The sequence below is a fragment of the Solea solea genome, chromosome 5, assembly GCF_958295425.1.
Source record: "Solea solea chromosome 5, fSolSol10.1, whole genome shotgun sequence".
NCBI classification, from domain to species: Eukaryota; Metazoa; Chordata; class Actinopteri; order Pleuronectiformes; family Soleidae; genus Solea; species Solea solea.
The window spans coordinates 29,613,087-29,628,382 of record NC_081138.1 but is presented as its reverse complement, the minus strand read 5'-3'; the positions used below and the strand labels follow the sequence as shown (position 1 = coordinate 29,628,382).

General features: G+C 41.0%; 3 protein-coding genes and 3 non-coding genes across 7 annotated transcripts; 5 read left to right on the top strand and 1 right to left on the bottom strand.

The window, feature by feature from the left end:
- The first annotated feature begins 1,164 nt into the window (after positions 1 to 1,164).
- On the top strand, positions 1,165 to 4,389 carry rpl12 (ribosomal protein L12). 2 transcript variants are annotated; one of them, XM_058629010.1, is made up of 6 exons: positions 1,165 to 1,325; positions 2,711 to 2,784; positions 3,124 to 3,222; positions 3,327 to 3,408; positions 3,516 to 3,602; positions 4,241 to 4,389. In XM_058629010.1, the coding sequence occupies exons 1-6, from the start codon at positions 1,289 to 1,291 to the stop codon at positions 4,357 to 4,359; spliced, it is 498 nt and encodes a 165-aa protein (XP_058484993.1). In that variant the 5' UTR covers positions 1,165 to 1,288; the 3' UTR covers positions 4,360 to 4,389. The 2 variants fall into 2 exon arrangements, with proteins under 2 accessions (XP_058484993.1, XP_058484994.1); XM_058629011.1 differs by having other exon boundaries at positions 1,278 to 1,418.
- On the top strand, positions 1,950 to 2,076 carry LOC131460154 (small nucleolar RNA SNORA65). Its single transcript, XR_009240338.1, has one exon. It is a non-coding gene; the product is annotated as a small nucleolar RNA SNORA65 (small nucleolar RNA).
- LOC131460152 (small nucleolar RNA SNORA65) lies at positions 2,819 to 2,945 on the top strand. Its single transcript, XR_009240336.1, has one exon. It is a non-coding gene; the product is annotated as a small nucleolar RNA SNORA65 (small nucleolar RNA).
- On the top strand, positions 3,645 to 3,770 carry LOC131460155 (small nucleolar RNA SNORA65). The gene has a single exon (XR_009240339.1). It is a non-coding gene; the product is annotated as a small nucleolar RNA SNORA65 (small nucleolar RNA).
- Positions 4,390 to 5,387: 998 nt separating the features above from the next.
- pole3 (polymerase (DNA directed), epsilon 3 (p17 subunit)) lies at positions 5,388 to 8,392 on the bottom strand. Its single transcript, XM_058629012.1, has 4 exons — positions 7,976 to 8,392; positions 6,894 to 6,979; positions 6,544 to 6,662; positions 5,388 to 6,274 (listed from the first exon to the last, which is right to left on the bottom strand). Exons 1-4 carry the CDS (start codon positions 8,039 to 8,041, stop codon positions 6,072 to 6,074), a joined length of 474 nt encoding a protein of 157 aa, XP_058484995.1. The 5' UTR covers positions 8,042 to 8,392; the 3' UTR covers positions 5,388 to 6,071.
- Positions 8,393 to 9,070: 678 nt separating this feature from the next.
- On the top strand, positions 9,071 to 13,309 carry thap11 (THAP domain containing 11). Its single transcript, XM_058629009.1, has one exon. The coding sequence runs from the start codon at positions 9,751 to 9,753 to the stop codon at positions 10,606 to 10,608; it is 858 nt and encodes a 285-aa protein (XP_058484992.1). The 5' UTR covers positions 9,071 to 9,750; the 3' UTR covers positions 10,609 to 13,309.
- The last annotated feature ends 1,987 nt before the right edge of the window (positions 13,310 to 15,296 follow it).

The following is a 15,296-nucleotide window of genomic DNA, read 5'->3' as shown; positions in this document are numbered from 1 at the left end:
ATTCCCAGGAACTTGATGTTGTCTACACGCTCCACTCCCTCTCCTTGTATGCAGAGTGGAGCGTGTTCAGTCTTCCTGGACCTCCTGTAGTCTACTATGACCTCCTTTGTTTTGGTGGTGTTCAGGATGAGGTTGTTCCTGGAGCACCATTGTGTGATGTGCTGGACCTCTTCTCTGTAGTGGGTCTCTAATGACTTAGCATCTCATGATTATGACTTAGCATCTCATGATTCTGACTTAGCATCTCTTAAATATGAGATAGAATATCATTATCACTAGCATCTCACAATAATGACTTAGCATCTCATGATTACGACTTAGCATCTCTTAAATATGAGATAGAATATCATTATCACTAGCATCTCAAAATAATGACTTAGCATCTCATGATTACGACTTAGCATCTCTTAAATATGAGATAGAATATCATTATCACTAGCATCTCACAATAATGACTTAGCATCTCATGATTACGACTTAGCATCTCTTAAATATGATAGAATATCATTATCACTAGCATCTCACAATAATGACTTAGCATCTCATGATTACGACTTAGCATCTCTTAAATATGAGATAGAATATCATTATCACTAGCATCTCACAATAATGACTTAGCATCTCATGATTACGACTTAGCATCTCTTAAATATGAGATAGAATATCATTATCACTAGCATCTCGCAATAATGACTTAGCATCTCATGATTACGACTTAGCATCTCTTAAATATGAGATAGAATATCATTATCACTAGCATCTCGCAATAAAGACTTAGCATCTCACAATAATGACTTAGCATCTCATGATTATGACTTAGCATCTCTTAAATATGAGATAGAATATCATTATCACCAGCATCTCACAATAATGACTTAGCATCTCATGATTACTACTTAGCATCTCTTAAATATGAGATAGAATATCATTATCACTAGCATCTCACAATAATGACTTAGCATCTCATGATTATGACTTAGCATCTCTTATATATTAGATAGAGTAGCATTATCACTACACGGGCTTCTATAGAATATAACATACATTTACTTGATCTTATATGGGGGGAAAAAGCCATGAATGAGACAAGACTACGTCACTATGAGAAGTCTGTACTCTCGCGATACCTGGAGCGCGTATATAAACGCCCGCGGCCGCGACTCGGCCTCTTTTTCTTTCTCGCTTTAGCGGTGAAGGTGCAACAGTAAACGGTCGTCCCGAGCCCGGGTTCATCCGACACCCTCACCACATCACCAGGCTGAACTGAGCCCACATCCACAGCGACACCATGCCTCCTAAGTTCGACCCAACCGAGGTTAAGATTGGTACGTTTTACTGTCCAAACCGCTGACACACGCAGAAGCTCGTTCAGAGCCAACATGGCGGCGGTGTCGGCCTCTGGCGGCGCAGAGAAAACGGTAAAAAACGAGAAAGGACTCGAACCGCCACCGAAAACTAAACTGACGGTTGGTTTTGTGTCCGCGGAGCTTATTGTGTTTATCGGGGGTCCGTTATATGTGGAATTGTGTTATGTTAAGATGGTTGTGAATGACTCCACGTGGGAAGGGTTTCGCCTGTTAGCTAATGCTATTAGCATTATCTTAGCAGCGTTAGCATAGTTATTTAAAAATGAGGTTAAACTTAATTTGCCCCGTAATTATCCCACATGTTAATCAACACGGATTTATTATTGGTGACTACAGTAAAATTGAGTGGGAATTTACGCCATTGTACTTAATGTTTTGCCTGAAACATTCTCAAATTCATCCTGAATGAATGTATTACTAGATAGCATCTCATGATTCTGACTGAGCAGCTCTTAAATATGAGATAGAATAGCATTATCACTACACGGGCTAGAGATTATTAGACATTAATATCATATAATCTCAGCTCTGGCCCCCAAAATCGGACCTCTGGGTTTGGTGAGTGTTCATGTATGGGAGCCTCCCGCCACTATGCCTGTCTAAACCAGTGACCGAGTATAATCCAGTGGAGGCTCAGAGTGACCCGGCTTTAGGAAACAGGGCTGTTCACATAAATGGGCTGCTCTGTGCCGTAAAGTCTGGAACATTAGGTATTGGACTTTATCATGATATCTGATATGTAGTACAGTATGTACATCTACAGATTTCTGCTTTTCCTTCCAAGTACCATATCACATAGACATTAGAGATAATGTATTACAGTGGGAAATTAATCCGGGTTGGTGTAATCCACAGGATTGGCTATTAAACATCTGGAGCAATATCAAAGGCATAGATTTATTTACTGTATTAAATTATTTTATTCAACATAACATTTCAACATTAAATTAATACAGTTTCTAGTATTAAGCATTTTAAGCAGTTAAGGTTTTTCTGAGTGCATCTAAAATTATGATGCAGTATGAGTTGAGTCAAAAGGAATATTTGAGTAACTCGTTTATTTGGGGGATTCTTTTCTTCTGTTGTGCTTTGTTGGTCTTAAAGGGCCAGTATGTAAATTGAGGTGAAATGGTTTCAGTTTGGCAAACCAAATTAACAAAATAATGAATTGGTTTTCATGACCTCATGTTTACATTGTCCCTTTAAACATTGCATGTAACGCATTGTTTGGAGAAGGGTAAGAATGATCTGTGTTGCTGAGAAATGCAGTGATCTTGTTCGAGTGGGATGTTAAAGCCTGTGAGTGGTATGAAAACATCTTGGCCTTCTGTCTTTATCTTTAGTGTACATGAGATGCACTGGAGGAGAAGTTGGTGCAACCTCAGCTCTGGCCCCCAAAATCGGACCTCTGGGTTTGGTGAGTGTTCTTTAATGTCCATGTATGGGAGCCTCCCGCCACTATGCCTGTCTAAACCAGTGACCGAGTATAATCCAGTGGAGGCTCAGAGTGACCCGGCTTTAGGAAACAGGGCTGTTCACATTTATGGGCCGCTCTGTGCCGTAAAGTCTGGAACATTAGGAACAAGGGGTATTAGACTTTTTAAGATATCTGATATGTAGTACAGTATGTAGATCCAGTTTTCTGCTTTTCCTTCCAAGTACCACTAGAGGAAGATCAGTGTACACATACCACAGTTTGAGAACCATGGGTCTTTAGTTTTGCAGCAATTGATCATATTTTTTCCTTTTCCTCCAGTCTCCCAAGAAAGTTGGTGATGACATTGCCAAGGCAACCGGTGACTGGAAAGGCCTGAGGATCACTGTGAAGCTGACCATCCAGAACAGACAGGCAGCGGTACGTTCACCCCTGCTGTGACCCTCCCCAGCCATTTTCACTTCTGGTAATCAGACTGCCCGGTCTTTGTGTCTTACATGTGAAAACACTTCCTGTGTTTTCAGGTTGAGGTGGTTCCCTCAGCATCTGCTCTGGTCATCAAGGCTCTGAAGGAGCCTCCTCGTGACAGGAAGAAGGTCAAGAACAGTAAGTGACCTTTGAATATCTTTTTTTTTTTTTTTTTTTTTTTTTTTCAATGATCAAACCAGGTTGGAGTAGATTGATTAAACCACATTCTTTTTTCATATTTGCAGTTAAGCACAGTGGCAGCGTGACCTTTGACGAGATTGTGGGCATCGCTCGCGTCATGAGAGAGCGCTCCATCGCCAGGGAGCTCTCTGGTAAGAAACACTCTGAACCACGTACACGGCTGTGTCCAGCCTCCCGCCACTATGCCCGTCTGACTAGTGACAGAGTATAATCCAGTGGAGGCTCAGATTGACCCGGCTTTAGGAAACAGGGCTGTTCACATAAATGGGCTGCTCTGTGCCGTAAAGTCTGGAACATTTTATGTTTAGCACTCATAAATCAACGTGACTGCGGATTATTTACGACTGAACGCTTTCAATTGGAAGAACTTGTGCAGCAAATTGTGTAAAATGAACTGATGCTTGATTTAAAATGTAAATATGTGGCGATAGACCTCAAATGCTCGCAGTCCTGTGCCGAGCAGGTGCCTGTAATGTGCTGCAGATGAATTCACCTGTAAATTTGTCATGCTAAACAACACAAAATGAAATGCTTATAACGCTTTCTGGCACAAAAGCAGCAGTGGGCATGTGTGAAGTGACCAATTTTGCATTAACACACGAAAACTAACGCGATTGAAAGGTGTTAAAATGTCTTTATGGAGAAGGCAAATTGTCCCAATATAGAAGGAAACATTCAATGTTGACATTAATCCTCTGTAGTGACACACTTAATGCCATAAATGTGTCAAAATGTAAAGTTGTGTAACGCTTGGTTAAACTCTCCTCAGGAACCATCAAAGAGATCCTTGGCACCGCTCAGTCGGTGGGCTGCACCATCGACGGTCGCCCTCCCCACGATGTCATCGATGACATCAACAGCGGCAAAGTGGAGTGTCCATCTGACTAAATGAACACAAATAAAAACCGTCACACGAAATGCTCTTGTCTTTGGTTTTTAGTCTTTAGAATTAAAACATCTGTAGATTCTCTATAATCCAGGTTATCATCCAGATGTTATTGACGCAACTGGACTGGATTAAAGATGTGCCAGATTATGGAACTTTATATCTGTTTACCTAGAAATGGAACATGATTGACTGGGCATACATGTGAGAAACTATTCCCACTGTGCCCAACTTGTGTGTTCACTAGTGTAATGTTGATCAAATGTGTTCTCAATAATTGGTGTGTGCTAAAGACCCTAAGGGGGTTCTGTGGGATCTTAAAAGGTATTGAAATTAACTTTAGGTTTCCTTCATAGACCCTGTACAAACATGTTAATATACAGGTCATTGGAAGTGCTTGAATTTTGTGCTTCAACTGCCTGGGTCACAACTTTCCTGAAAGACAAAAGAAAATTCAAGGACAGTGGGAAGTTTTTGAAAATTGCCCTAAATACATGGAAAGTATTTGAATTTTGTGCAAGAAGGGGTAATTGAGGTTTCACTTGTGCAGTGCTTGCAAAATCTGTTTTTAGTAATTGTTGGTTTGAGTGCTCATTGTTTCTATAACACAGGAAAAGTTCAGTGACTTGTCTGTGTGGTAGAAGGCAAATACTGATGTGATGGCATACATTAAATTTGGAAAACGGAACTACATGGTTGCATAAGTGTTGTATGGTTGGTGGTTGTCACCGGGATGCAGCGATTGACTTCAGTAGGGTGACGGCTGCAGGAAAGAAGCTTCCTCTGAACCTGCTCGCTTGGGTGCAGAGACCTGTAACGCCTCCCAGAGGGGAGTTGGGTGAACAGTCCGTGGTTGGGGGCACTGGTTTACCTCAGCTTCATGGTGCCTTGTCTCACTCAGTGCTGTGAGTGAGAGGGGGAGTGGCTACAGTAGAGCTCTTACACATTGCCCTCCCAATACACAATCTGTCCTTGCACATGTTCCCTACTTTGAGAAACATTGTCTGGAGCCCTGATAGTCACAACAGGCTTGATTTCATACAAACTGTTTTATTGAAAACGTTGAAATTTGTCACAGTAAATTGTACAAAAGGAAAGACGTGAGAAACAGCACAGTCTTTATCAGGAAAAAAAAGAACTATGTTCACACACGGTTTTTAAGTTAATCTGTGGATATTTTTTATAGAACTTGACGGGGGGAAAAACATGGTGATTTCAAAGTAAGTGTGGTTTGTAGTTTGCTTAATTGATTACATTATTACACTATTATATGCATTTGGGTCGTTAAGGGTTTACTAAGGTGAAGCAATATTTTTATTTGTATAATGCTATTAACCATATACTTAATCGGCTGAAGGGGGAGAAAAAAAAAGAAATGGGTTAAATTAAATATAATCCACATTTGAATCATATGTTCAAACATCAGATTTTTGCGAGTTAATTAAATGTCATTTATTTTCAGGAAATCCTGTTACAGAAGAAATTGTACAGCATTTGTATCAAAGTGTATAAAAAATGAAAATTACCAAAAAAAACATGGCGACGTCACCGTTGTGCTTTATGTTGGAAGACAAGACCGCGGAGGGCAGATGTCACCTCGCCGTAACCTGATGCAACGATTCGTAGCGATGTCACTTGAACGCATCATCGTACACGGACAAGTGCGTTGTTTTTGTTATATAAATCGTTTGTGTCGTCAGAAGTGAAAACGTCCTCAGTTCTCCACCTCGTCCTCCTCCTCATCCTCCTCCTCCGCTGCTGCTTCGTTCTCCGCCTCCGGCTCCTCCTCCATTCGCTCCTCCTCCTCCTCCTCTTCCTCCTCCCGGCTCTTGTCATTCTCAGAGTCGACCTTCTTCTCTTTGTCTTTGCGCTTCTGCTCCGACACCTCCTTCTTTCCTTTCTGGCCCTTTTTGTACACTGGTAACAAAACAACAACAAACTTTTAATCTCATCTTCTCTGCATTTGGTAAAACACTCCGACTTCCGCTAACTTGACGACCAATGCGGAAACCAATGCCACCGTTTATCACATCATAATTTTGTTTTCCTTTTGCAGGTCACTCCAAACTACTACTCTCAATATTCCCTTTAAATGTATAATGCACAATTTATCGTGCCAAATCTTTGACAATACAGCGTAAAACTGTGATGCATTTGAATGGAGACGTAGCGGAGGGTGCACCGACCTTCCAAAGCTTCTCTGAGCGGCTCCAGGAATCGCTCAAACTCCATTTCCTCCATCGCTGCCAAGACGTCTCCCGCGTTCAGAGTTTTTCTCTTTGCCTTCATCGCGAAATTATTCGCACTGATGAGAGAGAAAAAAAACAAAACAAAGAAATTATTTAATTTAATTATTAGAAACAATTTAATACCAATAATAACAGCTGTATGTTTTAGTTGCTGCTGCCTCCAGACCAAGCATTTTTCAGGATTCCATCGTTTGAAGTGTGTTAAGTCAGAACGCACCCCAACTTGAATCAAAATGCCTTTTGTGGATCAACTCTCATTGATTTTTATTGATTTATCTTCTTCTTACCAGGAGGTTGCATAGAGCACGAACACGCTGGCAGCTTGGGAAATGGCTCTCCTGGCTTCTTTGGACACGTTGACTCCATCTGGAAGCTGTTGAAAACAGAGGAGTGTGGAGGAGTTATTTATCTCAAAAGACGCAACACATAGCACAGAGTCTTCTTATCACACAACACATACAGGAGGCTTTATTCACGCAAAGAGAACATCGGTTGTGCTGGAGCTGCTTCTTCAGCTGACTCATTGATTTGAAAAGTTCAGCGAAAAGTGAAAAAAACAAGTGTCAAAATCAAATGCTTGTTTCATACAAAACTTAAATTAAAATCAATTTAACATACAAATTAACTGAAGTAACAGAAAAGAAACTTGGTGTGAGTCGGTCGAGTTCACGACATCCGTTAGCTGTGACGCAGTAACTGCCGTAAGTTCCAATTTCACAAATGGGAAGTCTTAATCTTTCCAATTTTTCTACGTGAAGGCAGCACGAGTCCTCTGCTTATTTGATGTTAAATTGACAAGACATTTTGGACACCAACTGCCCTGTGGAGGGCAGCATTGCACCTCTTAGTGTGTACAGCCTTCAAATTATTATTAGAAGAAGAGACAGGTCACTTTAATCCACTTACATCTTACATGTGCAATTCTTTAAGCCGTTGAGTATGTATATTATGCCCACATTGAACAAAGTTAAGGATTTTTAAAATGAGTGTTAATTGGTTGGAAATGCCGACTCAGAAATTACCAACCCAACTGTTGTTTTCTTCATTATTATAATTCATAAGTGGATGGAGAGAGCAGAGATGTATGCCCAGATGCATTTTCTTGGGAAATGAAAAAATCCTCTAGTATATATTTTTCTTTTCTTTCTTTCCTAATATGTTTATGTTTATATAAGTGTATATTATGCATATTTGACATTAATTGCCTTTACTTTCTCGTTTCCCTGGTGAGGCTAAACTTTTTTTTGCCCCCACAGTGGATCCGTTAAATCATTCCGTGTAACAGAGCAGAGCACACCGGTTCCGGTGGCTAAAGCTAAGTAACTGAGGCTTTCAGCCGGAGCTCAATGTCCGCCCCCCCCGCACTCACCGCCTCCTTGATGATGCGGGTGATCACCGCGTTAGGTAAGTTCAGATCCTCTGGCCTCTCTGCCATTTCACCAGTCGTTCACCGAGTCTTCGCCACCCCGTGTTCACCGTTAGCCTGTCCGCTGGCGGCTGGCTAATGCTTGGCTAATGTTTAGCTAACCGACTGACAGTGTGTTGTTTGCTCGTAGCTACCTAAAGTAGCCGGTTAGCTCTCGTAGCCTCAGAACGGCTCGTGGGTCAGTATCCGTGATACCCTGCGTTGACGAGGATCGGTAAACGTTTTCCCGGTTAGACTCTACGTGACGCTGCTCGCGTGTCCATCGCAACCGATTTGTTTTGGGACTTCTTTTCCCGCGAACCGTCCACGAACCACGAGCTCTGGCTGGCCCTCCCACGTGACGTCACCATTCTTCTTCTCCTTGTACAACATAGTAACTGTGCACATCACTGCCCCCTGCAGGAGGAAACTTGCACATTCACTCATGTTTTTACACACAAACGGACAATAAATGACATAATAAATAAACGATTTATTATTATTTATTTAGCCATTTATTCTTTTATTTGTTCATTCATTCAATTCTGTATTATTCATTAATTTATTTACTCTTTCTTTCTTTCTTTATTATTATGTAATTTATCGTCCTCCATAGGATCATACAGGAATTTCTGGATTTGCTTTCTTCACTTGATGATTCTCATTTTGGCCCAAAGAAAGATTTTATATTGAAATTAAACTTTTTATTATTACTTCAATATATCTAATACAACAAATGTGAATTACTGGATATAATATGCATTTACCTTAGCAAATATCAAGATTCAATTAAAAAAATCCATACATTTTGGTCATGCAATGATGCAAATGCTCTGTGGAAAATCAAGAAATTACCAAAAAATCTTTTGTATTTTCATTATTAGGGACCCACTATGTCTACTTTTAGAGACGATACTAAAATAAAACATCCTCATCCGGTTTTACTATTAAGAGCAGTGTAAATGTTACAAAATGTATTATAGAGTATAGAGTCTCCAAAAGTGTAAACATGAGGCAAGTCATAAAAAATGTTTTGTTTTCATGATGTAGTAACATTTATCACATTAGTTTGTAATACTTGGCCGATTAATAAAAAATGACCAATACCAATTATTTTAAAAATGGCAAATCAGCCTCGATTAATTGGTCTACCTTTATTTATGAAAGTAACAAATTCAAATCCATGTAGTGTTTTATGTGTGTGTGTATGTGTCTAGAACATTACTTTTTACTGGGGGAAAACAAACACACACACACACACACAGATTTAAATGTAATTAATTTCATGTCCAATTTGTAATTTTTTCTCTCTAAATAACATGATTTAAATTGGCATAATAATTTTTTCTGCTCTCAGCTGCGCTTTCACACTCTGACCAGCAAGGGTGCTAGAGGGCAGGCGGAGCAGGGAAGGAGGCGCAAAGGCTCACGGTAGTTTTAGTTCTCGGTGGCGGACGGTTGGTCTGAAAACACCGCGAACAACAACAAAACCGAACATCCTAAATAGAACACGGGGCTCGGATCCGGTAGTAGCGTCCGCTGCGTGTACTGCAGGCTCGGCTGAGCTCGGGAGGATTCCGTCGTCGCGCGGAGAACATCGGCTTAGTTTGGGGTGTAAAAATAAACAGGAAGTTGTTGTTAGCTTTGTGGGACGTGTAGTTCCGCTTGCAGGCCGCGGAGAGTAACAACAATAAATTAACCCGAGCTTCAGCAGCTTCATCGCGGGCGCTGAGGTCAACATGCCCGGCTTCACCTGCTGCGTGCCCGGCTGCTACAACAACTCGCACCGGGACCGGGAGCTGCGGTTCTACACGTTCCCCAAAGACCCTGCGATGAGGGCGCAGTGGCTGAGGAACATTTCCCGGGCCGGGGTCAGCGGCTGCTTCAGCACCTTCCAGCCCACCACGGGTCACCGAGTGTGCAGCGTGCACTTTCCCGGCGGGAGGAAAACATACACCATCAGAATCCCGTCTCTTTTCCCACTCCGAGGCGTCAATGAGCGCAGGAGTCGGCGGGGCAGAGGCAAGAAAACGTCCGCCGGGGTCCCCGCACCCGCCAGCGCCGCAGCCGCCGCTACAGCGAGCTCCGGGATCATGATCACCAGCGTGCTGGGTAACACCGCGGGAGGAGCCGAGGGCACCATAGGCGGCGAGGCGAGCGACGACACCATCACCGTGGTTCAGATTGGCCATAACGGGGAGTATCTGGGCACAGCGCGGCTGCCCGTCCCAGCGGAGGGGACGTGTAACACCGCGGCGGTGGGCAACACGGACGCGCTCACTGCCGCCGCCGCCGCCGACGACGCGCCGGTGGAAGGCGCCGCTGCTGCCGTTGCCGCTCTGCAGTTCGTCAGTTTGACCAGCAGCCCGCTGGACCACTCTTACTCCCTGACCACCGGGACAACGTCTGCCGAGCTCCTGCGGAAACTGAACGAGCAGCGGGACATCATCGCACTGATGGAGGTGAAGATGAAGGAGATGAAGGCGACCATCCGCCAGCTGCGGATCTCCGAGGCTAAGCTGAAGGAGGAGGTGCGGGAGCGGGACCGGCTGTTGGTCGGGAAAGCGGTGGCTTTTCCCCCCCGGAAGATGATGTGATCACCGGTCACTGAGAGAGCGACGAGTCGCTGCCCAGACTCTGATTGAAAGACAGCGATTCGAGACCTGTTTTTGTATAAAACTACGAGCGATGGCAGATTATTTTCTCCACGTAGAAGTTCATCTTTCGTAGGCTTGATGTGAAAAGAGTTGGCTGCCTAGATTAGGTGCTGATAGTTATAATCTCACTGCTATTCTCGTAAATCACACCAATTTTCAACTGTTAACCTGCAGCCAAACTGAGGTCAATAACACACATTTCATGAATCCATGTTAGGGACATCGATCCGACTACATATTTATAACCACACTGATGCTAGAAGTTGCCTTGAGTTGTAAAAATAAAACAGCGTTAACAAAGTTTTTATAAAAGAAAATGAGAGCTACGTCCACACAACTTCATCTTCATTTGATAAATGGTTTGTCCCACCCTTAGGCTGCAGACTTAGAGGGTTTGAACAGTGAAGCCTAGGAAGTTTTTGGCCACCTGTAGAGCTCAGTTTGAGTGGAAGTCAAAATGAGCTTCTAAAAACTTAATTTGCAGTTGCCAGTGAATCACTTCTACGGTAGTAGTCACCACTGGGATTGACAACTTCCGTTTTTTTTAAAAGTCGGACAAAGCTTTGGTCACAATCGCAACTCTCATGACTTCAAAATGAGAATCTGTGGCCTGGATTTGCACCTCTGCTTGTTTTAAAGATCCAGTGTGTAAAATTCTGGTGATTTATTTTTTCTTTTGCCAGAAATTGCAAATCGCCCAACGGTAGTATTTGTTTTTTTTCTTTTAAAATGATTTCTATCAGGTCTATGGAGGCGGTCGTTTTAGACCACCATGTTTTTACAGTAGCCCACAATGGACAAAAACTAAATGTCTTTTGTGTTTTGATGCCAACTGAAGGCTACAAAGTTTATCAAACACACCTGGAGGTGAAGAGTAAGGCAAAAGATACTTTCATACAACATGCAAATCAATAAACAACAAATGTTACTACATTTTACACACTGTATCTTTAAGGAAAATTCCAAATTCATATCACCACCAATTTCTTTGTAATCTGCAGTCTGCGTTTACTTTTTTGAGTTCTGAAAACCACCTGCGTCCATGCAGGAAGTCTGTGGTGACAAGTAAGGACAAGGGAACATCTGTTATGACACGGACAACGAGGTGAAAGTCAAAGAAAGTGTTGACGGAGCTTCACATCCAGAATATGTTGCCCTCCTGGCGTTAGGAGCTCACGTTGTTTTCAAATGTCTCCCATTTTCAGAGCTCAGAACTTATGCAATTTTAAAATGGAAACAGTGGGATGTAGCTTCAGAGGATTGTCCTAGAACCACAAAACAACGTAACGTCATCGCTGTAAAATATGACGAATATGGCGATCTCACGTCGAATAATCTAGGGAACTGCCTTAAAGAAAGAAAGTGAACTAAATACAGGTGTTAGTCTTGATTTTAGTCGACTAATATCATGTTGTGGTGTTGACTTATTTTGTTTTGCTTAATTTTGAAGTTGTAGCTTTAATATAGCGAGTACAGCAGAGAGTAGGTCTTTATATTCACAGTGAGAAAAGAAAACAGGTGACAAACTTGAGTTGGTAACACTTGAATGAATGATGTTACATGATGATGATGATAACCTATTTACATTAGTTTGATTGAACCTAATTATGTTGAAAAGTTGTCAACCATTTTCTCTTTTTAGTGGACTGTACTGGACCCTGGACCTGTACTGTGTGAACATCATATGTTACTGGATTATTTCACCAGGGCAGTGTGTCCCAAGCCTTTTTTTTTATACGAGGACCCACTTTTTAAAGATGGCAAACTGTCGCAGCCCAAATTAAACCATTAAAGCAAATTTGTTGCACAATGTAGCAGCTACTTTACAGCCATATTTGTAACGCCTAACATTAAATGACATTGAACAGGCAAACTGGTAAATTAATTAAAATGTTAATAATACTTAAAAATTCTGCTAATTTGTTTGAGGACCCAAATAAAAACATCTATGAGTTTTTTAAGTAAAGTTAAAGAAAAACGGCATAAATTTCTGAGATTTAAAGTCAGAATTCTGAGGGGAAAAAAAATCAGAATTCTGAGATTAAAGTCAGAATTTTTAGAAAAAAAGGTCAGAATTTTTTGTTTTGTTTCTTTCTTTCAGATTTTTGTTTGTTAACAAGTGGCCCTAACACTCTTCTGTACGACCCAGTCTTTGGGACTCAGTGCACTGGGTCAGGGTCAGGGTGCCCCCCGATAGGGTTGCATCGGGGGTACAGGACGGAGTGAAGGTCACATGGAATCTGCCATATTTTGCATTTTGTAAATGAAAAAACCCGGCGACACTTGTGAGTGTATACTGCCCCCTACTGTTCTTTGTGAGTTTCATCTTGCAGACGAGTTCCGTTGACTGCTGGTGCGTCAACATCAAGCAGGCGCTGGGAACGTGAAGTAGCCATAATATCGCATATGTGGATGTATTTGAGCAAGTATATCCCTGGCTCGTTTTTTGTAACCAAACACTATTCGTCATGGCACAGTTATGGTGTTGTAACCCTGACTTTATCTGAGATGCCTTCGCAGTCGTTTGAGTTGCTCAAAAACATCTGTGCAACAGAAAAAAGGACTTTAAAGAATTCCTATAAAACTTGAAAGGCCACTCGAAGAATGAAATCATATTAAAAAAAGTTGTTTCTTGAGGACATTCGTTTGTTTGATTTTTTTTTTTTCTTCTTTCCCCGAGTTCTTGTTTGGTACGTAAAGTATCAGAAAACGTTGAAAAATGTCGATCAGTGTTTGCCAAAGCTGGAAATGATGATGTTCTCTAATGTCTTGTTTTTTTCACAAGCTAAAAATTATTTTGTTTTAATGAAAACTGATGAAGAAACCTGAAAATATTCACATTTAAGAAGAAATGAATACCCAAACAGATAAAAAGGATATCAAAATAGTTGACAGTTCTCAAGACTCGTTATGTAACTTATTTTTACTTATGTATGTTATTATTATTTGCTTCAATTTTGCAACTTTTTTTATGCCTGTTTTTGGGGTCTGATTGTTTTTCTGGCAATTTTTTTGGGGCTGCAGCTAATACATGTTATTATTGTTATTATTATTATTATTATTATTATTATTATTGTAGTAGATACATCCATTTGTCCATTTAATGTCAGACAATAGCGGAAAAAGTCCAAACGTCTTCACATTTTGTCCACAAACCAGAGACATTCAGCAAGACAACTTGCTTTTATTTTAAAACCAAAACAATAAATTCAACACTAAAAGCACTGGTAATGAATTTATTATTTCATTAGTAATCATTTGAATTGTTGTTGTTCCAGATTTCTGACTTTGGTCTCAGTTCTAAGTCATTTCTGAAACGAGGTCAACATGTGTCTCGACTTAAAACAGAAACACACGGTTTGTTTTAGTCATTTTCTTTGGCTCAGTCAAACACTGCAGTGGTATTTTCATTTTTAGGAGTAAGAGATGAACATTTTGAAGTTCGAGTGGCTGCAGAAAGTTCTGTCACGTGGTCGGAGTGTTGATTTTCCAGCTGTGTTGAATTGTGGGCAAAATAAATAAAATTTGTATGATATTAATTGGCCCATCGTGATGACGTGAACTCGCTTTACGCTGATGATTCACTGCTTTATGTTCGTACTCTGTTACAGTTGGGTTAGCGGGTCAAATTAGGGATTCAATGCGGAGAAAGAATAAAATAATAATTCCTACAATTTCAATAGGTCCTCGCACCACAGTGTGAGTGCTCGGGCCCTAATAATAATAATAATAATAATAATAATAATGTTGGTGCAAACACTGGATCGTTTTAAAACCACTGCTTAAAAGGTGCTGATGACAGATTTGGTTAATCTCTCTGTTAGTTGACAGCTTTTTAACATAATTGCGGAACTGTTGAGCATCTTAATGCACTGAGGTGTCGAATGTCATCGTGTGAATCTAAGTCCAAATGTCTCATTCAAAAATACCCACTGTGCTGCTAATGTGTCACGTGAAACACACAGAGTGAGAGAGAGAGAGAGTGAAAGTGGATGAATGGATGGATAGAGAACATTGGAGAGAGCGAGGATCCCGATCCTAATCTCATCTGGATTTTTACTCTCAACAGTGTTGCATAATGCTTTAATCCAGGACCGGGACTATTAATCTGTGATTTTTTTGTTTTTTTTCACAGCGGCTGACAATTACAACAAACATCTTTACATTCACTCAAATCCTTTGAGACAATTATATGTAACGTTAAAAAATTAAGATACACAGTATGTACTGTATATTAAAAAAATATTGAAATATAGAAAGATGTTTGGAAATCACATGATATTAAACCACATTCCTAATTTACGTCATTACCGTGCGTCTTCTTATCACGTCAGCTGTTATCACTGTTAGCATAGCAGAACTGTGTGAGACTATGCAGGTCCGACATATTGATTGGCGGCAGTAGTTTCAGACCCAGACAGATTATTCCACAGTTAATGGTTCTCTTTAAACTGCAGATTAACAATCGGTGACCATTCCACCTCCAGTGTCAGAATAAAGATGTGAAACAGGACTTAGTCTACGCTAATGCACAGAGACGTCAGCCATCTGTAGGCCGGAGCAGCGGGATTTAAAGGCTGAGAGGACTAGGACAGACAAGTTCCAGACTTTGGACTTTCTAACAAATC